The sequence below is a fragment of the Protopterus annectens genome, chromosome 14.part0 (genome assembly GCF_019279795.1).
Source record: "Protopterus annectens isolate FY-2018-M chromosome 14.part0, PAN1.0, whole genome shotgun sequence".
NCBI lineage: Eukaryota > Metazoa > Chordata > Ceratodontiformes > Protopteridae > Protopterus > Protopterus annectens.
In genome coordinates, this window is record NC_056748.1 from 941,569,471 (window position 1) to 941,595,082 (window position 25,612).

At 40.7% G+C, this 25,612-nt stretch overlaps 1 protein-coding gene across 2 annotated transcripts in view; it reads right to left on the reverse strand.

Annotated features, from left to right (window-relative positions):
- Positions 1–12,159: 12,159 nt before the first annotated feature.
- The window catches only part of LOC122789358 (dual specificity phosphatase 29-like), a 337,207-nt gene continuing 323,754 nt past the window's right edge, over positions 12,160–25,612 (reverse strand). For both annotated transcript variants that reach the window (XM_044056747.1, XM_044056746.1), the window contains exon 5: positions 12,160–14,896. In XM_044056747.1, the coding sequence (XP_043912682.1) occupies positions 14,691–14,896 (206 nt within the window). In that variant the 3' untranslated portion in view covers positions 12,160–14,690. The remainder of the gene's footprint in view (positions 14,897–25,612) is intronic.

Here is a 25,612-nt window from a genome sequence, read left to right on the forward strand (position 1 = left end):
ACCAGTAACATTGCTGTTACAGTGGACAGTACAGCTGCCATTGCTGTTACAGTGGAGAGTGCATCTATAACTATTACTGCTCTTACATTGGGAGTGCATGTACACCTACCATTGCTGTTACAGTGGACAGTGCACCTACAGTTACCATTGCTATTATAGTGGACAGGGCAGCTGTCATTGCTGTTACAGTGGAAGTGCACCTATGGCTACCATTGCTGTTACAGTGGCAGTGCACCTACAGCTACCTTTGCTGTTAAAATGGACAGTGCACCTACAGCTACCATTGCTGTTACAGTGGACAGTGCACCTACCACTATCTTTGCTGTTGCAGTGGACAGAAGAGCTATCATTGCTGTTACAGTGGACAGTGAACCTACCACTACCACTGCTGTTACAGTGGACTGTACAACTACCACTACCATTGCTGTTACAGTGGAAAGTGCACCTACCGCTATCGTTGCTGTTACCGTGGGCAGTAGATCTACAGCTAGCATTGCTGTTACAGTGGACAGTGCACCTACCAGTAACATTGCTGTTACAGTGGACAGTACAGCTGCCATTGCTGTTACAGTGGAGAGTGCATCTATAACTATTACTGCTGTTACATTGGGAGTGCATGTACAGCTACCATTGCTGTTACAGTGGACAATCACCTACAGCTACCATTGCTATTATAGTGGACAGTGCAGCTGTAATTGCTGTTACAGTGGAAGTGCACCTACAGCTACCATTGCTGTTACAGTGGCAGTGCACCTACAGCTACCTTTGTTGTTAAAATGGACAGTGCACCTACAGCTGCCATTGCTGTTACAGTGGACAGTGCACCTACCACTATTTTTGCTGTTGCAGTGGACTGAAGAGCTATCATTGCTGTTACAGTGGACCTGCAACTACCATTGCTGTTACAGTGGACAGTACAACTATCACTATCATTGCTGTTACAGTGGAAAGTGCACCTAACATTACCATTGCTGTTACCATGGACAGTACATCTACAGCTAGCATTGCTGTTACAGTGGACAGTGCACCTACAGCTACCATTGATATTATAGTGGACAGTGCAGCTGTCATTGTTGTTACAGTGGAAGTGCACCTACAGCTACCATTGCTGTAACAGTGGCAGTGCACCTACAGCTACCTTTGCTGTTAAAATAGACAGTGCACCTACAGTACCATTGCTGTTACAGTGGACAGTGCACCTACCACTTTCTTTGCTGTTGCAGTGGACTAAAGAGCTATAATTGCTGTTACAGTGGACAGTGGACCCACGACTACCATTGCTGTTACAGTGGACAGTACAACTATCACTACCATTGCTGTTACAGTGGAAAGTGTGCCTAACGTTACCATTGCTGTTACTGTGGACAGTACATCTACAGCTAGCATTGCTGTTACAGTGGACAGTGCACCTACCAATAACATTGCTGTTAAAGTGGACAGTACAGCTGCCATTGCTGTTACACTGAAGAGTGCATCTATAACTATTACTGCTGTTACAGTGGGAGTGCATGTACAGCTACCATTGCTGTTACAGAGGACAGTGCACCTACAGCTACCATTGTTGTTACAGTGGACAGTGCACCTACAACTACCATTGCTGATACAGTGGACAGTGTGCCCACCACTACCATTGCTGTCACAGTGAATGGTGCACCTACCACTACCATTACTGTTACAGTGGACAGTGCAGCTACAGCTACCATTGCTGCTATAGAGGACAGTGGACCTACCGATACTAGTGCTGTTACAGTGGAATGTATAGCTATCATTGCTTTTACAGTGGACAGTGCATCTGTAACTATTATTGCTGTTACAGTGGGAATGCATGTACAGCTACCATTGCTGTTACAGTGGACAGTGTACCTACAGCTACCACTGCAGTTACAGTGGGCAGTATAGCTATAATTGCTGTTACAGTGGCAGGGCACCTACAGCTACCATTGCTGTTACAGTGGACAGTGTACCTACAACTACCATTGCTGTTACAGTGGACAGTAGACATACCCCTACCATTGCTGTTACAGTGGACAGTGTGCCTACCACTACCATCGCTGTTACAGTGGATAGTGCACCTACCACTTCAATTACTGTTACAGTGGACAGTACAGCTGTCATTGCTGTTACAGTGGAGAGTGCCTCTATAACTATTACTGCTGTTACAGTTGACAGTGCACCTATAGCTACCATTGCTGTTACAGTGGATGGTGTACCTACAGCTATCTTTGCTGTTACAGTGGACAGTATAGCTATAATTGCTGTTACTGTGGGCAGTGGATCTACACCTATCATTGCTGTTATATTGGACAGTGCACCTACAGCTACCATATCTGTTTCAGTGGACAGTACAACTCTCATTGCTGTTATAGTGGATAGTGCACACATGGGTACCATTGCTGTTACAGTGGACAGTGCACCTACCGCCCCAACTGCTGTTTCTGTGGACAGTGCACCTAATGCTATCATTGCTGTTACAGTGGACAGTACAACTATAATTGCTGTTACAGTGACAGTATACATACAGTTACCATTGCTGTTATAATGGGCAGCATACCTACAGCTACCTTTGCTGTTACAGTGGACAGTACAGCTGTCATTGCTGTTAATGTCAGAGTGCACGTACAGCTTACCATTGCTGTTACAGTGGACAGTGCACCTACAGCTACCATTGCTATTACAGTGGACAGTGCATCTGTCATTGCTGTTACAGTGAACAATGCATCTATAGCTATTATTGTTGTTACAGTGAACAGTGCACCTACAGATGCCATTGGTGTTACAGTGGACAGCACAGCCTTAATTGTTGTTACAGTGGCAGTACAGCTACAGCTAACATTCCTGTCACAGTCGGCAGTGCACCTACAGCTACCACTGATGATACGGTAGACAGTACAGCTGTTATTGTTGTTAGAGTGGCAGTTCAACTACAGGTACCATTGCTGTTACAGTGGACAATGCACCTACAGCCACCATTTCTGTTACAGTGGACAGTACAGCTGTCATTGCTGTTACAGTGGCAGTACACCTACAGCTATCATTGCTGTTACAGTGGACAGTGCACCTACCTCTACCATTGATGTTACAGTGGAGAGTACAGCTACCATTGCTGTTACAGTGGACAGTGCATCTACAGCTATCATTGCTGTTACAGTGGAGAATGCACATACAGCCACCATTGCGACAGTGCACCTACAGCTATCACTGCTGTTACTGTGGACAGTGCGCCTACAGCTGCCAATGCTGTTACAGTAGAAAGTGCAACTGTAATTGCTATTACAGTGGCAGTGCACCTACGACCACCGTTGCTGTTGCAGTGGACAGTGCACCTACAACTACCATTGCTGTTATAGTGGACAGTACAGCTATAATTGGTGTTACAGTGGCAATACATCTACAGCTGCCATTGCTCTTACAGTGGACAATGCACCTGCAGCTACCATTGCTGTTACAGTGGACAGTACAGCTGTAATTGTTGTTACAGTGGACAGTACAGCTGTCATTGCTGTTACAGTGGAGAGTGCATCTATAACTATTACTGCTGTTACAGTCAGCAGTGCACCTACAGCTACCATTGCTGTTACAGTTGACAGTGCACTTACCGTTACCATTGCTGTTACACTGGACAGTGCACCTACAGCTACCATTGCTGTTGCAGTGGACAGTGCACCTACTGATACCAGTGCTGTTACAATGGACAGTACAGCTATCATTGCTATTACAGTGGACAGTGCATCTATAACTATTATTGCTGTTACAGTGGCCAATACACCTACAGCTGATTTTGCTGTTACAGTGGACAGTACTGCTATAATTGCTGTTACTGTGGGCAGTGCATTTACACCTATCATTGTTTTTACAGTGGGCATGCACCTACAGCTATCATTGCTGTTACAGTGTACAGTACAGCTATAACTGCTGTTACAGTCACAGTGCACCTACAGCTACCATTGCTGTTATTGTGGACAGTGCACCTACAGCTGCCATTGATATTACAGTGGACAGTGCACCTAAACTACCAATGCTGTTAAAGTGGACAGTACAGCTATAATTGCTGTTGTAGCAGCAGTGCAGCTACAGCTGCCATTGCTGTTAGAGTGGACGCATCTATATTACAATGTCAAAACATGGTAATATCAAACACCTAAACATTGACCCATATTCATCAAAATGCATTCACGCGACTTGTTGAATACTTACAGTGCAAGAAAACACTTGCCCCACAATGCCACATAACTAACTTAACCTAAAACAACCCCACCCATGTGGGGGGCTTTGCTCCGCACACCCCCGACGTGGGGTGAGGCTGTGCTCACCACACCCCCACTAACTAAATATACCAACTCCGAAATTGCACTACAGCAGGGAAAAGGGAAACAACATGTAGTTGGCTAACTGAATCTTTGCCCCGGAAATATTCATCAACTTGCGTAAATGTGTTTCAATGAATACAGTTCGATATTTAGGTGTTCCATATTATGACGTTTCAATGTCATAATATAGAACAGAGTGGACAGTGCACCTACATCTACCATTGCTGTTTCAGGGGACAATATAGCTGTCATTGCTGGTACAGGGCAGTACACCTACAGCTACCATTGTTGTTACAATGGACAGTGCACCTACAGCTGCCATTGCTTTTGCAGTGGACAGTGCACCTACAGCTATCACTGCTGTTACTGTGGACAGTGCACCTACAGCTGTCAATGCTGTTAAAGTGGACAGTACAGTTGTAATTGCTTTTACTGTGGCAGTGCACCTACAGCTACCATTGCTGTTACAGTGGCCAGTACAGCTATAATTGTTGTTACATTGGCAATATATTTACAAACTTCTGTTGTTGTTACAGTAGACATTGCACCTACAGCTACAATTGCTGTTACACTGAACAGTACAGCTGTCATTCCTGTTACAGTGGCAATGCACCTACAGCTACCATTGCTGTTACAAGGGACAGTGCACCTACATCTACCATTGCTGTTACAGTGGACAATACAGCTGTCATTGCTGTTACAGTGGAGAGTGCATCTATAACTATTACTGCTGTTACAGTCGACAGTGCACCTACAACTATAATTGCTGTTACAGTGGACAGTGCACCTACAGCTATAATTGCTTTCACAGTGGACAGTGCACATATTGCTACCATTGCTGTTACAGTGGACAGTGCACCTACCAATACAAGTGCTGTTACGGTGGACAGTACAGCTCTCAGTGCTGTTAAAGTGAACAGTGCATCTATAAGTATTATTGCCATTACAGTGGACAGTGCACCTATAGCTATCATTGCTGTTACAGTGGACAGTGCAGCTGTCATTGTTGTTACAGTGGACAGTGCAGCTATCATTGCTGTGACAGTGGATAGTACAGCTATAGTTGCTGTTACAGTGGCAGTGCACCTACCGCTACCATTGCTGTTACAGTAAGCAGTACACCTACAACTACCATTGCTGTTACAGTGGACAGTACAAGAGTCATTGCTGTTACAGTGGTAGTACATGTACAGCTACTGTTGCTGTTACAGTGAATCGTGCAACTACAGCTACCATTATTATTACAGTGGACAGTGCAGCCATCATTGCTGTTACAGTGGCAGTGCACCTACAGCTACCATTACTGTTACAATGGCAGTGCACCTACAGCTACCATTGCTGTTAAAATGGACAATGCACCTACAGCTCCCATTGGTGTTACAGTGGACAGTGCACCTACCGCTACCTTTGCTGTTGCAGTGGACAGAAGAGCTATCATTGCTGTTACAATGGACAGTGCATCTATAACTATTATTGCTGTTACAGTGGACAGTGCACCTACAGATACATTGGTGTTACAGTGGACTGCATAACCTTAATTGCTGTTACAGTGGCAGTCCATCTACAGCTACCATTCCTGTAACAATGGACAGTGCACCTACAGCTACCACTGATTGTACAGTGGACATTACAACTGTCATTGCTATTACAGTGGCAGTTCACCTACAGGTACCATTGTTGTTACAGTGGACAGTGCACCTACAGCCACCATTACTGTTACAGTGGCCTGTACAGCTATAATTGATGTTACATTGGAAATACATTTACAGCTACCATTGTTGTTACAGTAGACATTGCACCTACAGCTACAATTGTTGTTACACTGAACATTACAGCTGTCATTCCTTTTACAGTGGCAATGCACCTACAGTCTACCATTGCTGTTACAAGGGACAGTGCACCTACATCTACCATTGCTGTTACAGTGGACAGTACAGCTGTCATTGCTGTTACAGTGGAGAGTGCATCTATAACTATTACTGCTGTTACAGTGGACAGTGCACCTACAGCTATAATTGCTGTTACAGTGGACAGTGCACCTACAGCTATAATTGCTTTCACAGTGGACAATGCACTTATTGCTACCATTGCTGTTACAGCGGACAGTGCACCTACAGCTACCATTGCTGTTACAGTGGACAGTGCACCTACCAATACAAGTGCTGTTACAGTGGACAGTACAGCTATCAGTGCTGTTAAAGTGAACAGTGCATCTATAAGTATTATTGCCATTACAGTGGACAGTGCACCTATAGCTATCTTTTCTGTTACAGTGGACTGTACCGCTATAATTGATCTTACTGTGGCAGTGCATCTACACCTATGATTGCTGTTACAGTGGACAGTACACATAAGGCTATCATTGCTGTTACAGTGGACAATGAACCTACAGCTGTCACTGCTGTTACTGTGAACAGTGCACCTACAGCTACCATTGCTGTTACAGTGGACAGTGCACATACAGCTACCATTGATGTTACAATGAACAATACAGCTACAATTGCTGTGAAAGTGGCAATGCATCTGCAGTTAACATTACTGTTGCAGTGGGCATTGCACCTACAATTACCATTGCTGCTACAGTACACAGCATGGCTGTCATTGCTGTTACAGTGGCAGTGCACGTACAGCTACCATTGCTGTTACAGTGGACAGTATGCCTACAGCTGCCATTGCTGTTACAGTTCACAGTGCACCTGCAGCTACCATTGGTGTTACAGTGGACAGTGCACTTACGACTACCATTGCTGTTGCAGTGGACAGTACAGCTGTCATTGCTGTTACAGTGGACAGTGCATCTATAACTATTATTGCTTTTACAGTGGACAGTGGACTTGCAGCTACCATTGCTGTGACAGTGGATAGTACAGCTATAATTGCTGATACAGTGGCAGTGCATCTACAGCAATCATTGCTGTTAAAGTGGACAGTGCACCTACAGCTACCTTTGATGTTACAGTGGACAGTGCACTTAAAGCTACCATTTCTGTTACAGTGGATAGTACTGCCATGATTGCTGTTGCAGTAGCTGTTCATCTATAGCTACCATTGTGGTTAGAGTGGACAGTGCAACTACAGCTACCATTGCTGTTACAGTGGACAGTACAGCTGAGATTGCTGTAACAGTGGCAGGGCACCTGCAGCTACCATTCCTCTTACAGTGGACAGTACAGCTGTCATTGCTGTTACAGTGGCAGTGCACCTACAGCTACTATTGCTGTTACTGTAGACAGTGCACCTATAGCTACCATTCCTCTTACAGTGGACAGTGCACCTACCACTACCATTGCTGTTACAGTGGACAGCACAGCTATCATTGCTGTTACAGTGGGCAGTGTACCTGCAACAATGTTTGCTGTTACAGTGGACAGTACAGCTATAATTGTTGTTACTGCGGGCAGTGCATCTTCAACTATCATTGGTGCACCTAGAGGTACCATTGCTGTTACAGTGGACAGTGCAGCTGTCATTGTTATTACAGTGGACAGTGCAGCTGTCATTGCTGTTACAGTGGACAGTGCACCTATAGCTATCACTGCTGTTACTGTGGACAGTGCACCTACAGCTATAATTGCTGTGACAGTGGACAGTACAGTTATAATTGCTGTTACAGTGGCAGTGCACCTACAACTACCATTGCTGTTACAGTGTACAGTACAGGAGTCATTGCTGTTACAGTGGTAGTGCATGTACAGCTACTGTTGCTGTTACAGTGAACAGTGCAACTACAGCTACCATTGCTATTACAGTGGACAGTGCAGCAGTTATTGCTGTTACAGTGGCAGTGCACCTACAGCTACCATTGCTGTTACAATGGCAGTGCACCTACAACTACCATTGCTGTTAAAATGGACAATGCACCTACAGCACCCATTGGTGTTACAGTGGACAGTGCACCTACCACTACCTTTGCTGTTGCAGTGGACAGAAGAGCTATCATTGCTGTTACAGTGGACAGTGCATCTATAACTATTATTGCTGTTACAGTGGGCAGTGCACCTACAGATACATTGGTGTTACAGTGGACAGCATAACCTTAATTGCTGTTACAGTGACAGTGCATCTACAGCTACCATTCCTGTTACAATGGACAGTGCACCTACAGCTACCACTGATTGTACAGTGGACATTACAACTGTCATTGCTGTTACAGTGGCGTTTCCCTACAGGTACCATTGTTGTTACAGTGGACAGTGCACCTACAGCCACCATTGCTGTTACAGTGGACAATACAGCTGTCATTGCTGTTACAGTAGCAGTGCACCTATAGCTATTATTGCTGTTAAAGTGGACAGTGCATCTACATGTACCATTGCTGTTAGAGTGGACATTGCACATACCTCTGCCATTGCTGTTACAGTGGAGAGTGCAGCTATCATTGCTGTTACAGTGGACAGTGCATCTACAACTATCATTGCTGTTACAGTGGACAGTGTACCTACAGCTACCATTGCTGCTACGTGGACAGTACAGCTGTCATTGCTGTTACAGTGGACAGTACACCTACAGCTATCAGTGCTGTTACTGTGGACAGTGCACCTAGAGCTGTCAATGCTGTTACAGTGGACAGTGAAGCTGTAATTGCTGTTACAGTGGCAGTGCACCTGCAGGTACCATTGCTGTTACAGTGGCAGTGCACCAACGGCTGCCATTACTGTTACAGTGGCCAGTACAGCTATAATTGGTGTTACAGTGGACAGTGCACCTTCACTTACCATTGCTGCTACAGTGGACAGTGCACCTACAGCTATCACTGCTGTTACTGTGGACAGTGCACCTACAGCTGTCAATGCTATTAAAGTGGACAGTACAGCTGTAATTGCTGTTACAGTGGCAATGCATCTACAGCTACCATTGCTGTTACAGTGGACAGTACAGCTATCATTCCTGTTATTGTCGCAATGCACCTACAGCTACCATTGCTGTTACAGTGGCAGTGCACCTACAGCTACCATTGCTGTTACAGTGGACAGTGCACCTACAGCTGGCATTCCTGTTACAGTGGACAGTACAGCTGTTATTGCTGTTACAGTGGCAGTGCACCTACAGCTATCATTGCTATTACAGTGGACAGTACAGCTGCCATTGCTGTTACAGTGGCAGTGCACCTACAGCTACCATTGCTGTTGCAGTGCACAGTGCACCTACAGTTACCATTGCTGTTACAATGGACAGTGTATCTACAGCTACCATTGCTGCTACAGTGGACAGTGCATCTGCAGCTACCATTGCTGTTATAGTGGACAGTGCAGCTATCATTGGTGTTACAGTAGACAGTGCATCTATTTTATTTCTGTTACAGTGGGCAGTGCACCTGCAGCTACCATTGCTGTTACAGTTGACAGTGCACCTAGTGTTATCACTCCCGTTACTTTGGACAATGTACCTACAGCTATCAGTGCTGTTACAGTGGACTATGCACCTACAGTGATCATTGGTGTTGCAGTGGATAGTGCACATGCAGCAATCATTGGTTTTGCAGTGGACAGTGCCCCTACAGGGATCATTGCTGTTACAATGGAGAGTGCACCTGCAGCAATCATTGCTGTTACAGTGGACAGTGCATCTACAGCTACCATTGCTGTTACAGTAGACAGTGCACCTACAGCTATAATTACTGTTACAGTAGACCATGCACCTACAGCTATCATTGCAGTTTGTGGACAGTGTACTCACAGCAATCATTGTTGTTGCAGTGGACAGTGCACCTACAGCAATCACTACTTTTGCAGTGGACAGTGCACCTACAGCTGTCATTGCAGTTTCAGTGGACAGTGCACCCACAATGATTATTTGTGTTGTAGTGGGCAGTGCACCCATAGTGATCCTTGGTGTTGCAGTGGACAGTGCACCTACAGCGACCATTGCAGTTTCAGGGGACAGTGCACCCACATCAATCACTGGTGTTGCAGTGGACAGTGCACATACAGTGATCATTGCTGTTACAGTGGAGAGTGCACCTACAGTGATAATGGCTGTTACACTCTATAGTGCACCTACAGCTGTCATTGCAGTTTCAGTGGACAGTGGACCCACAGTGATCATTGGTGTTGCAGTGGACAGTGTACCTACAGCGATAATTGCTGTTACATGGGAGAGTGTACCTACAGCTATCATTGAAATTTCAGTGGACAGTGCACCCACAGCAATCATTGGTGTTACAGTGGACAGTGCACCTACAGTGATCATTACTGTTACAGTGGAGAGTGTACCTACATGTATCATTTTTTGTGAGGTATTTGTCTTCCTCCCTCTATGACTATAATAATGACTATAATTATTTATTAGTTGAAGAAGTGCATGTCTAATTCGGATCTTATCTTCTTTTTCATCTGGAAGTTCGCAAGTGACAGATGTCATGTCTTTCTATCTAATTTATAAATTAATGTGAATTGCCCCAGTTATCAATAATCAATTTAACATTTTTTTTTTTGCGTGGGTGAAGAAAACCTTTCAATGTCATCAGCAGCTAAATAAAATGCTTTTTGTTGTTGCTCTTTGGTGTAGGAGCCAGTTATAATCTAACCAAAACCAGAAAAGCAAAGCCAATCAACCAAAAAATCATTTATTTAGATCACTGTGTGTTTAACATTATTTGCTGACCTTTACTGAGCTCAAACTATTCATACAAATAAAATACTAAGTAATTTAAACATCATATAATTTAATGATCAACCAATAAAATTTGATTTCTTATATATACTTTCATGAACTTCTTTTTTACTGAAAGTCACTATGTAGTTTGGTATCCATATGCACATGAACTAGTCCTAAGTAATCCAATGTCATCAAAGGATCACTGCTTGGCTGGTAGAGAAACCTTAACCATAACAACTACAGGAATCTGTACCTTATGAACAAGAGACGCAAGGTAAAACATATAGTTATGAAGTGACACTTATCAGAGTTTTAGAGACTGTATAATCATAAATAAGTACATGTGAAATATATTAAACTCTGTGAGAAAATATTTAAATATCAGAAAAGTTTTAGTTGTCATTTAAAAGTATGAATCAAGAATGGATATGAAATTACACTAGGAAGGATGTTCCAAAGGTCTAGAACAAGAACAATGAATGCTCATTTGCAAGTGACTAGAAAGAATTTCATAAGATGCATCACTCATACTTGAGATGAAAAAAAAATAAATGGTACTGATGGCTACATGTATAATGAGTTCCTTAATATAATAACTAATTTCTTCAAGTATGGTCTTAAAATGTATAAATAATCAAAATGGAATATTCCATTTTTATAGTAAACTTGAATGATTTATCCAATCTTGTGGTTATATGATAAAACCAGTGAGTAAAGCTTATTGAATTATCTGGAAAGCTATACTCTAGAACTGATCATCATATTGTGTTGATTAAGACAAACACAATGTATTATTGTCACCATATTTTTCACTCATATGTTTGCTCTCCACTGTAGTGCCTTCTGATATATTTGCTGTATACCACCTTATGTGTTCCTTCTGTGATTAAAGCACGGATGGAGGTCTGCTGAGGCTGTCACATGGCAAGGCATGCCTATACATTTTTTTTTATTATGACCTAACTGCAGTACCTCACTCCCTTTCCTTGTGCTCATATACAGCCCAGTTAAAGCTGTGTGAGTGCACATATTCTTTATTTATTGCTGTATTGTTGTGCTACCAGTGCAAACAGTTCAGTAATCATTGTGTAAACTTATTTTATAAATTATCTTACTGATTGTTGTTACAATGCCTGTGTGACAGCACACATTTTCACCATTATGTAAGGTATCCATACTGATCATCTCCTTGATGTAAATAGCATGTGTCACCCAAAACAAACATATACCTAAAAATATCAGCAGAAATCAAAGATAAGTACCCATTTCTCTTTAATCAGTGACTATATAAAACACAAAACAAAGCTTTAGGTTAAACCATAATGACAATACCCACTCTGACCCAAAGGATATCATCAACATACTAGCAGATAAATTTAGTGCTAACTTCACAGTAGTGTTAGTCATAGAAATATCACAGATCCTGAGTCCCAGTCCACTGCAAGAATTACCATGGATCAAGTCATAGCCACCTTCCTGAAAGCCAAGTATACCAATGTCCATGGAACTCAATAATATTGCTTTATGCCTAATGACTAGACACCCTATCAGAACCTCTGTTAAACCTTTTCAACCCAAGCCTCTCCCCCTTTGGTATGTTCCTGAAGCATGAAAAACAGTAGTTGTAAAGCCTGTATAAGAAGGTAGCCCTATGTCTGATCAAAGTAATTACAGACTCATTAGCCTAAGTTGTCATATTTGCATAGCAGTGGAATTCCTTATATTGGACTTTAAAAACAGATATTAAAAACCTAACTGCTGTGGACCCGCAACAATTTTGCTTCATTAAGGGTTAGTGTAACAGATTTATAGAAAAAGGTCACGGACGCTGTGGACAGCAGCTATGCAATTCAAACAGCAGCAGCCTTTGACATTATTGCCACACTGGAATTGTCAACACACTGAAAGTGCTAATCATAATTACCTTGCATCATGAGGTGGATAGCAAACTGGCAATCAGATAATACTTGCACATGTGAAAAAGTAGATGGAGCCACCTCAGAAAGTAAAAATATGACCAAGGGTGTCAATTGTGGCTTTGCTTTGGGATTCCTCATATCCACTTCTTTGACTTTCAAAACAGACAGCCAGACCTATGGCTGACTGAATGTGCTGATTGTTGCAAGCTAGGTGTTGTTATTTTTTTAACTTCCAATATCATTGTTGCAGCTTGCTCTATACCTAACAAATAACTGCTTAAAGAGAATTGGCTTAAACTAAGTGCTAAAAATGTAATATTGTTAAATTTGGAAAGCAAAGGTGATCCACAGCCTATGGCATCAATAGCACCCCTATCCAGATCGATCCAGTCAGTAGATATTATCTCTGAAAATTCCATGTCCTTTGAACACCCCTTTGGGACAGTAGTTAGAAGAGCCTTAGGCAGTTTAAAGGGCTGTCTATTTTCCTTTGGCATACCTTTGGGATGTGGGAGGAACCTGAAACACCTAACAAAATACACATGAACACTGGGGGGATGTAAACTCCACAAAGAATGTATCCCAATTAAGAATAAGTCTGGAGAACCAATCACTGTGATTCAGCAGTGTTAACTGGTGTACCCCTGTAATGCCTACCATGTCATAATGCAAACATAACTGTTATATTATATCACTTATTAGTCTAGAAGTGCTCTTATTTTATTTCTCCATTTCTGTCATGCTTTATTCTACTCTCTATATGTATGAATGAAATTCTGTGCAACCAGAAAGCTATGCACACATAGCAGGTGGATGAAAAGGTCAGCAATTTTTCATAATTGAAATAAGTACTGTTCTTTTAAGATTGCAGACTTTATATTCATTAACTGTTGATCACTTTTTCATAATACAGTTATTGGTTTATCATGACTAACACCATAACATAAATATCTGCTTTGGAATAGCCTGTAACACAGTTATGATTATTTTTTAGGAAAGCAAACAGAGTAATGGATGGAAGAGTAAGACTGTAAAAATAATTTTCATATTTTCATGGTATATTTAAATTATGATTTCAGTGCATATGAAAAACTATCATTGACAAAAGCTTACTTTGTAGTTGTATGTATGTTTTGTTATTGGATTAGGATATGTGATGCAGTTGTAGTTAATAAATCATCAAGGATGTGCTTAGTATATTCAAACATTTGTTGTATTCAAACAATATTCTCTTCCCAACACTTCAGCTGTCTCCTTCCATGAAAATAACACATCAAACTGTCCTTCAGTCCTTTTTTTATTTTTTCAGTGACTCTGTAATGTTCTTCAAGACATAGGGTCCAAAAAGTAATTTATCATTATGTTGATCACATGCTAGCTATATTCTTTGCTTGTCTCTTTTTCTCTGCATATATCCTGTTGTCTATCTTCCTGTTTTTTTACCTCCTCTGGCATGATGTAGTCTTGACTTCTTGTTGCCTGATGAGTATCCTCAGTTGCATGTAATTTGCATGTATTTTTATATAATTATTTTAAAATATCACAAAGAGTTTATTGTCAAAATGGCAAGAACTGCTTATGGTAGGTCTCCGTTTCAGTGCATGATATTTTAGGTGCAAAAAATTCAGCAGTCGTGTACTTGCTAGGTGTGAAAGTATGTAGCAACTGTTGGATTTGTGTGTGTACCAATAAGACATTTTCTCAAAATTGAACCAAACTGCAGGGCTGAGAATATCCAAAATTTAAATATAGTGTATGTGCTCAAAACATGTTAATAAGTTAGCAAAAAAGGGAACGCTGTTATTCACTTACTCAGTGTGAGAGAAAGCACATAGTTGTTAGAATAAGTATCATGTTTAAAATTCATCTACACTTTTCCTTTTCTTTCTTTTGCTAACTTGATGTTTAGTTCCCGTAGTTGTGCAAGAAATCCAATGTTTGGACAGATGTCTCTCTTCTTATTCACAGTCACTATGGCATCAACAAGAGTCATATGCTGGTGGATCATTAGGAAGGCAAGTACCAAAGCGGCAGATCTGCTGATCCCCATGGCACAGTGAACAAATATTTTCCCTGTAAAGAATGAACCAGTACTAAAATTAGCTTTCCATAGTTACTCATTTATTTATGCATTTACTTATGTGATCTATATTCAGAAAGGAACATACATCAAGTGCTGGAAAATATTGCACATATTAGCAGAAATCATCTCATTAGCAAGCTTATGTCATACATTCCTATTATTTTTGTCATTAATAGGTTGCTGGTATATTCAAGTAATTCATAATTATTCAATGACCAGTCATTTTGAGCATATCAATGTGCAGATCTTGGCACCCTCAGTAGTATATGATATAATGTCTGATCACAACAAGTAACTTTTTATTATCTCAGTTGCATGTAATTTGCATGTATTTTTATATAATTATTTTAAAATATCACAAAGAGTTTATTGTCAAAATGGCAAGAACTGCTTATGGTAGGTCTCCGTTTCAGTGCATGATATTTTAGGTGCGAAAAATTCAGCAGTCGTGTACTTGCTAGGTGACCATTATATAAGGTGAACAATGCAAAATGAAGTTTTGGGCTACTTATTTATCAGACATGCAACAGTGCCCTGGTGCCGAGCACAGTGTACAGCTGTGAATTAAATTGTGGTTTAGCGTGAAGCAGAAAAAGTCCAATAACACTGATGCCACACATATCTTTAATCAAGGTAGCTACAGATTAGAGATCAGCTCATTACTAATGCACAGTGATGGTGGTAGTAGTGATGGACAGCATATTCAAAAGACATCATGTAACTTGACATCAAGCATAGTGGCTACACTAAAATCACCTTTCTGCTAACACATCAGCTTAGTAAACGATATCAAGTTTAAGCCTGTCTGACTACAACTTCCCAATAGCTGAGCACTCCCCCATATTAAAAATATGGCATGGTGAAATGTGATTTCTCTGTCAGTCCTTTGCCATTGCCATTGTTAAATACTGTGTCCTCTGGACATTTTTACAGCAAAGCACTTTGCAGTAAGAGCAACTCATATTTGTCATCCTCAGTTCCACCTCTGACTATGTGTAGTAAACAGACTTGCTTCATGCCCACACATTTTGGTGCATATCCTTTTGATTACATAGCAAAAGTAAAGAGGTTTATTGTGCAGATTATTTATACTTTAAATGGAGCTACATGCCAAGACACAGTTAAATAGTCATGGCATTTCTTCTTTTTCCCTGTTATGACAGGAATATGAACAGCAATACTTCCACTACCTTCTCCAGTGGTTCTAGTCGTGCAATGGTCCACAACACACATTTTTGTAGTTTTAGCAGTTATTGTGATCTCCTTTTATTTGTTAATTGCTTAATAGGGTAAGTGAACAGGCTCTGAAAAATCTTTTTTTTTAGTCCTGACCAAAGCAATGGCCACAAAGCATTAAAGTTATAAGATGTTAAAATAAGCTTCACCATGTGGACATGGATGTGATTCCTTCAGTCTCTGTTTAACCACTGGTTCACTGAGCAAGTCATTATCCAAACAGTGCAACTAGGTGCTCATAGAAAATGGGCCTCAACTCAGCCAGACAGCCCAGTTATTGAAGTATATAAAATATTAAATCAATAAACGAAGAGAACAGACAATCTACTTTACATATAACAGAAATAATTTCAGTTACGACCTAAGGTCAGAGGTTTAGTAATAGTAAAAAAATAAAACAATAGCACAGTAGCAGGTAACAGTACCAGAATAAAATGTTAAGTAAAGTTAAATATATTCCTTTACATGACAAAATGGAATCTAATCATTGATGACTTTGAGACTTGATGTACTTACTGTACAGTGTCACCAGAGTACATTACAAAATAATGTATGCAAGCATCAAATTAATTTTTCAAAGTGAAACTCTAAAGGCACTTAGGGTTTAGCTTTCAAGTGATTGTTTAGATAAGGACAATAAAGTGTAGTCAGTAGCCCTTAGAGGGTTTTGAATTATGATGGAAATGACATAAGCATAAGGATTGTATTATTCCCGAATCTGCTCAACAACAACCCAGGAACAATGCAAAATCTACAATTGGAATTTCAGCTGGATGAGTTTTATCATTTAATTTTAAATGTGTTGTCAGTCTCATACAGAGGTAGCCTGAGCATTTAAATGAGAAAGTAGTTGGGCTTTGAAAGAGGATGTTGCTTCCATTTTCCTAATGTCAAATGGCATGAAGAACCAGTAGCTGGTTTGTTTAATGAATGCTTTTACATTCCTGCAATTAAGAATAGTATCTCTCCGCAGGTTTCTGATGCCTTCTTCACTTTAAGAATGCATGGAATAAGAAGTTGTAAGGGGGTCGGGGGTGGCAAGATAGATAGACACAGAGTGCAGATCTCAAACTTTCACAGGATTAATTCTTTAAACATGGAGATTTTCAAATAAAATGCTGTGTCTGCCCTAGAAAAAAGCCCATCTGGTTTCTGAATGAAATTTTAACTTTTATATTTTTTACATTCTTGCTAGCATCTGTTTGAAAGTTTGAAATAAAGTGAAAGCATTACTGACTTTATTTGAAAAAAACTGGGTCTGATAGAAAGCAAAACTTGTGCAGAATGCATGGAAACTTAGAAACTCAAAATACTTAAAATGTCAGCAATGACCCCTGAAAAAGAAGCAATGCTGAAAATAAACTAAACTAATGATAGAAAAGAAGCTGCACATTCACAGGGGTGAAATCAGAGTTAAACATATTATAGGTTCATAGGTAGGTACTAGGCTATCGGCCCAAGGGCCTAAGTAAGCCTAGCCAACAAAGTTCCCTGGCTTACGCCAACCTAAGAAAGTTAATTTCCTGTGCCCCTGTTGAGCAGAGCCACAGAAGTGATCCCCGGGGTGTATTTCCTATTTCCCATCCACTCATCAAGATTTTTCTTGAAGAGTGTTAATGAGGAACTTTGCTTGACATAGATGGGTAGCTTGTTCCAGAGTATGGGAAGTCTCTGGGACAGGAATCTATCCCTCCAGCAAGTCCTGTTTATTGTGGTGACAAGGTTTAGGTCCCTAGAGTGTGTAGCTCGGAGGGATTGGGATTTCTTTATGTGTAGCATGTCCAGCAGCTCTGGGTTTGACATAGCTTTATATGTTAGGCAGAGATCACCTCGGATTAGGTGATATGCTACAGAGTAAAGCTTTAGTTTTTTGAGATGAAAAGTGTAGGGCATCTGTTTGAGGCTAGTAATTCTCTTTGTGAGGTACTTCTGAGGCCTTTCCAGCTGCTGCAGATATCTTGTGAGGTACATTCCAAAAGGGGCATTGTACTCTATAATGGGTCTAATGAGTGTCGAGTAGAGGGGAACAATGACCTCTTTTTTCCTGGATGAGAACCCTTTTGTGATGAGGTGTGCTATGTAAAAGGATTTCCTGACTACTGTGGCAATATGATTATCAAAGGAGAGACTACTGTCCACCTGGGTCCCAAGGTCTCTTATCACACATTCAGTGTTAAGAAGACTGCCGCCTATATGGTAGTTCATGGGTACAGAATTTTTACCAAAGGGGATAACAATGCACTTTTTGCCATTGAGCTTGAGGCCATAGTTCTGACACCAGGCATCTGTCTCAGTGAGGCCCTTCTGTAGGATGTCCACATCATTTGGGGACTTGACTATAGTTCCTAGTTTGCAGTCATTTGTGAACTTCATTAGCCAGAGGCCTTCTGTGTTAGCCTGTACTTCAGAGGTGTAGATACAAAACAGGAGAGGTCCCAGGACTGAGCCCTGTGTTAATCCACTTGTCACTGGTTTAAAGTCAGATTTGGAGTCTGCAACGTTTACAGTATGGGTTCTGTCAGTGAGCCAGTTGGCAACCCATCTTGTGACATAGGGATTTATACCTAGTTTAGGGAGTTTAGCTATAATTCCAGAATGGGGGATGGTGTCAAAAGCCTTGGAAAGGTCAAGATAGGCCGTGCGAACCAACTTACCCTTGTCTACAGCTTTGGTGACTGCCTCAAAGAATTCAACCAGGTTCAGGAGGCAAGATCTGCCTTTCACAAACCCGAACTGGGTGGGGTCCAGAGTTTAGAGGTTACCAATGTCTTTGTTTATGAATTCCATGATGATACGTTCCATGGCCTTTCAGACGAGGCTTGTCAGGCTAATAGGTCGATAGTTCCCAGGATCAGTGGTGGCTCCCCCTTTGTGGAGTGGGATAACTGTTGCTGTGTGCCAGTCAGTGGGCACAAAGCCTGACGTGAGGCTATGATTGAACATGGTGCTTAGGTGGGGAGCCAGTTCATTCTGAAGTTCATGTAAAACGCAGAATGGGATGTTGTCCGGTCCCATGGATGCTGTGTTTTTGGCTTTACAGAGTGCTGCTTTTACCTGTGAAGTTGTGATTACAGGGACTCTGCATTCTTCCTGTATAGATATGGGCCCTTTAGGGGGTGCGAGGGGGGTAAAGTTAGCACTGAACCTATCTGCAAGGATGTTGGCAATATCAGTTGGTTCTGTAATTGTTGATGAATTGAATGATGGAAATGAAGAAAGCAATTTCTCCCAAATATCAATTTCTTGATAAAATGGCATATCAGTTTTAGTTAGTGTGATATCATCTGCAAACATGAATCTCAACTTCAGAAGATAAACTGGTAAAATTAGAATAACAGATGGACAGTCCCAAGGAAAAACTTATGATGTCAGAAGAAACTATGAGGACTAGAAGCAATGAGTTGCAAAACAACATTCTTCTAAGAGGTCTCCAAAAACAAACAAAAAATTTGATTCTACAGATCTCACTGCACCAATAACAGAATTATATTTTGTATACTTAGCTGATGTAAAAATAGTGACCCTTTCATGAAAGGAGATAGGTATAACCAGCCCCCTAAACAAATGGCACTTCTAAACAACTTTCTAGTAATATGCTACATTTTCAGGATGCAAAATCAGTCATTAAAATCATAAATCTCAATTTTTTTTTTTTTACTGGAAGAGACATAGATCAAGATTTTTGGCACAAATTCCATTGGAATACAATCAAAACAGACCAAAAGTGGCACATTCATGTCAGTACTTAATAAAACAAAGTAATTGATTTCATAAGGCCTGTCTTTAAAACTGATGTTTGTATTTCATCTAGTGATACAAAATATTTGATAACATTCTACCTAAAGTGGTACTTTTTGATTTCATATGCGATTCATGGCTGTGATGTACATCTCCTGGTATTGCTATATTGCATTTGACATAAATAGGTACTTTGTTTCAGTGTAATATTGCTTTTGTTACGTAATGTTATTTTCCAAACATCTGTGCATTTTTGATATACAGTTCAGTATGTAGATTTGTGAAGTTAATCACAATATCATATTTTCCATTTTTGATTTTCTGACAAGTATGTTGAGTGATATGTTTCTTTTGTCCTCTTGATGGCATTTTGTTTGCTGCTTTGAGGCATGTAAGGATTGTTAAACATTAATTTTCTTTGTTATTAGACTAGTCAAAATATAACCTTATAATCAATGTAGGTGAATAGTATTATGTCAGCAACTTTATTTGCAGAAAATGTGTTTTGTGTTTCATTTTGCTGTGTTACTTGATTCTACAATATTCATCTATGTCCTACAACCACTTGGTAACTTTTTAATCAATCCCTCATTTTGTTGGCTGTGAAAATGGGTTGTAGAGATTTTGCTATTCTAATGTATTTTGTAGGATTAGGTGTGAATTTTGATGTATCTTTTTATCTTAGAAAATGACAAAGAAAATAACTAATCATAGGGTTCAGTAATATTATCACTGCTAATTGACTAATGCAGGTTGGTCCATTAGCTCAGTTCTAAGAAAATGTGATTCAGAGACAGGTGTAGTCACAATGAGAAATACCTCATTATTGGCTCATTACCACGTCACTATAGTGAATACTAACACTGCTAGACCTGACCAAGCTAGTGTTCTCTCTGGAGACCCATGCATCACATTAACAAAGGCACCCTTTTACAAACACACACACACACACACACACACACACACACACACACACACACACACACACACACACACACACACACACACACATATAAATTCATACAGCCTCATTTATGCTTCCACAGACATGCGCACACACGTACACAGGCATTAACACCCCCACCCCGTGTCTTTGCTGAACTCATCTGCACTTGCCAATACTCTTACCTGACTGAATGGATAACTGGCATTTTTTGACATTAGTTTTTCCACCTAGAGTAAAATTTTAGTTTTGCCAAGTGATTCCCTGAAAATGTCAGCGAGCAGAATGGGAGCCATGGAGGTTTCTGGGGTAGAGCACATACCTAATTAGCATTAATTATTAAGCTGGACTGCTGCATTAGCCTGCAGCTGTGCTTGCAAGACTGCTTTTCACACTGTGGTCTCCACAAAAAGAAAACCTCAGTAGTAGAGCAGTGTATGAATTGCAAAGGCCCAGCATGATGCAGAAACCTTCTGAGATAAGACTTCCATATCATGCTAAACCTTACTGAATCTCATGGTTAGTTTGAACTCAGTTGTATCACATTGTTGTTTTTTTTTTTTTTTTCAGTATTTTTACCACCATGCCTGATGCATGGTGCATGGGCCTCCATATGCTCTTACAGGGGGTGCCATCACTGGATTGTATGGCTATGCCTACATGTTCCCAGTACTGACTACCCAGTGCTTGTACCAGTGCTAGGAACATGTGGGCAGTGCTGGGATCCATTGCTGGGAATATGTAGGCAGTGCTGGGATCCATTGCTGGGAACATGTGGACAGTGCTGGGATCCATTGCTGAGAACATGTGGACAGTGCTGGGATCTAGTACTGGGAACATGTGGACAGCACTGGCTCCCCAGTTAATGACATGTTTCTCTCCAGCTGAGGTCCTGTCATGACAGCAGGTTCTTTGCCAGCTTGCCATAATCCTTGCTGACATCTTTGCCTGCTTTCCCTGACTAAACTAAACTAACAAAAAATAAATAAAAACTGTATATGTTTACCTCATGGCTGCTTGAGAGTACACCTATCTTCAGTGACGACTGCCCATAGGTTACAGAAGTTCAGTTAATATCCATACCATGCTCACCAATATGTGATACCCCCACTCTGGGCCAGTAATCAAGGAGCCTGAATTCTCACTACTGACACTGCAGAGGGATGTTCACTTGGAACAAAAATGGATATATCCAGTATTTACAGATGCAGCTTTCTACATCAAGCACAATTTTCTTTAAGAGCACACAGGAAACACACTCAGTGCGGGGTCTAGATTTCTCTGTCTGTCTCCCTCTCAGTCCCCAGTAAGACTCTCCACTGGCACCGGTATAGAGTTGAGACCTCAGCGGAATGTCCAAGCCAAGTTCTCCCACTTCTTCTCTGTGAAACCAGTGCTTCGTGTCTGTGCTCCAAGCAGCTGACACACACTCTTGAGATTTGATTTTCACACACACACACACACACACACACACACACACACACACACACACACACACACACACACACATGCACACACACACACACACACACACACACACACACACACACACACACACACACACACACACACACATGGGAATGGCTTGCACAGATTTACTAGCTATGCCCCCTTCTGACTAGATTATAAGGTAATTATATCACCACCAGACACTCCAAACCTAGCTATTCTAAGGATCTTGCAAGGGTACCCAATTATATTGAGTGAAATTAATATTAATACAAATGGTAGTTTGACCAACAGCGAGGCTTCCAGGAGTAGCCAGAGCTGTCACCAAATATATACAAGTACTCTGAAAGATTAAAATATTCTCTAAAAGGCCAGCCATGATGAAAAGTGCAAATATAGTGTAGCTCCCGCTGTACTTCATTGTAGAAGTAATAGACTGTAGTTTTTCATTGCACCACAAGGTAGAGCTCTTTTCAGGAATATAAAAGACAATTTTGAAAGTGAAAGAGAGGACTGGAACACTAGCTGGAGGAGGGAAGACTGAAACAGGGGGCTGAAGGAGAAAAAAGGGCCTTGCAGCATGACTAGATTTTCTTTTCTAGTGCTTTGGGGACAGGGAAGTGAAGTAGCAGATTGTGTCTGTCTTTTGCTGAAGTCCTGGATGATGGTATTTTATAGAATCAGGAGATAAGTCTGAAACCAGTAGTTCCACACCTGCATATGATTCAGCAAGAAAGGAGTTCCTTTGGGCCTAGTATAGAGAAGCCATCAATGATTACCAGAGTTCTGGCAGATTTTTTCTACTTTTCCCATTAGAGGGACCATGATGCCTGGTCACTATGATATTCTGGACAGAGTGGTGAGAGGCTTTGGCCATCATTTTATATTTTTATAAGATTGTGGATTTCCTCTCTTAAATGCTTTGTGGATTACAAATAACTGGGATCCATATGAGCTACAACTTGGACGCCATCATGCCGGCAGACAAACTGCAAGTAGTCACTGGCCAGTGAACAGGGTATAATAGAGTGTTTCATAGTTGGTCTTTTGAGAATTGTTCAAGAGGGTTGAGGGTGTTAGTTCTGCTCAATGACATTGCATTTTCTCATATTTGTATTGTTGCATTATAAATCTTCATTGTTCAATGACATTGCATTTTGCTCGTGTTAGTACTGTTGCCTTTAAGAATTTTGCTGTCCAATGACATTGCATTTTCTCATATCTGTATTGCTGTATTATAACTCTTTTATTGCCTAATGACATTACATTTTTCTCCTGTGTTTGCATTGCTGCATTATAAAGCTTTACTGCTCAGTGATATTGCCTTCTTTGTGCATGTTTGAATGTCAAGACCTTTTCTGTTGAGTTCTGGGGAAGAGGGTGAATGTATGGTTTCATTGCATGCCTATCTCACACTGCCTTATTGCTAACTGGTGCACTGTTGAAATAATTTGTTTGTGGATGTGCTTTTGCCTTTTAACCTAGATGTCACCTAGAAAAAAATCTGCCATTCTTGCCACCTTGGTGTGTTGGGCTTAATAGGGGTGTCACCCGAGTCAGGTAGGAAGGAACCAATGTCATATTCAGCTACACCTGCTGGTGTGCTACAATAGTTAGTAATAAATAATAAAAGAAAATGAAAATACTAAATATCTATTTACAATAAATACCAGAGTTTTAACCACAGGAAATATTAAAATAACACAGATGATAGATTCACACAGATACTGAAAATCAGTACTTAACTAATTTCACTATATTCTCCTGACTGATCTAAAGAATTACTATTCCCTGGTTCACTTTCTAGAGCAAGGCAAGATGAAATAGGTGAGGGGTTCTTTTCTGTCAGGTTTTAAAAACAGACTGCCCTGATAATTCAGTCTCACCTAGTATTAAAACATCATTTTTAGTGATGGATTACAGAATGACATCACATACATCTGGTTATATGACTTCTGGTTTCTATACTACTCCTTTAGCTAGAAGCTACCAGGATTTAGCACATACATGGTACAATACATATCTCGAGCTTTGCTAAAGTTTATTGTAGCATCTATGAGCTGTAAAACAATTTTAACACTTCTGCTCTTCCTACAGAGATTAACAAACCATACTTCTTACAGACATTGCGTCTCTGGCTTCATTCAAACCTGTGAGATAACATCTTTATGGGCTAGGCCCAGTAATTTAATTTCAGAACATTTTTCAAATTTAGCTGCAGCTGGACTGTGATTAACCTCTTATCTTCAGTATCCTTTGTTACAATATATACATTTCAAAAGTTACAATAATTCATATATATTTCTTTTCTGTCCAGCAGGGCACACTGTTGGTACATGTTTAACACAAGCTACTTTACAAATACATTTTTCAACCCAAGCGTCTGTACAAATCAGTTTGATATACAAATGACATATAATTATTTACAAAATTCCAACTAGCTCTGCTGGAATATATTACACATCCACTGCCCTACTTCTCCTAGCATAACTGGCAATACGTCACATCGTCACAGCCTGTTCCACCAAGTACCTAAGCTGTAGTTGAACTTGGATTGCCTGGGCTGTATTCAGACCTTTATCCCTGTATGTCACTGTTGAAGGTTATATTATACTGTTATTGGTGTTTTTCAGTACTTGCCCAAAAGTAACTGGCAATTCAAATATTTTCTTTATTTTTGGTGGTACAGTGGTAGCGTTGTTGCCTCACAGCAAGAGGTTCTCCTGTTCGATTCTCGGCTGAGTGCCTTCTGTGTGGAGTCTGCATGTCCTCCCCGTGGTCGACTGGCCTCCGAAAGACATGCGTGAATGGGGCGTGCCTTCACTGAAGGTTGGGCGTCGGTCTGGCAACTCGGCACCATAAAAAAATCTACTGCCAATCATTAGCGGACTGGAGTTCTGCTGCGGCGACCCCTAACCAGGAAAAGCTGAAAAGACAAACAAAACAATGTTGCTGTCACTAAATTTACTGTAGCAGTTAAGCAAGATTATTGCTTCAATTTTCTTTATCATTTTGTGGAATTCTGGCACTTCTAGTGAAGGTCATTGTTGCAGTTTGACATGATGCATAGTAACTTCCTATGAGAGTTACTGGAAGATGTAGTATAACTGTTCTTGTGCAATGCTTGGCATATACACTACTGCAAAGAGAGTTTCATCATAGCTTCTTGAATACTCAGGCATCTTGTTTTAGCAGGTATGTTATAAAATTAAATTTAGTTTTATGTCACCCGTACAAAATATCTAATTATATCTTTTGGTTCAAGCTTTTTTATGGTGGGTTTAAAAGGTAAACATCTTTATTTGTATATATGTAAGACTTGCAGATTTGAAAAATGGAT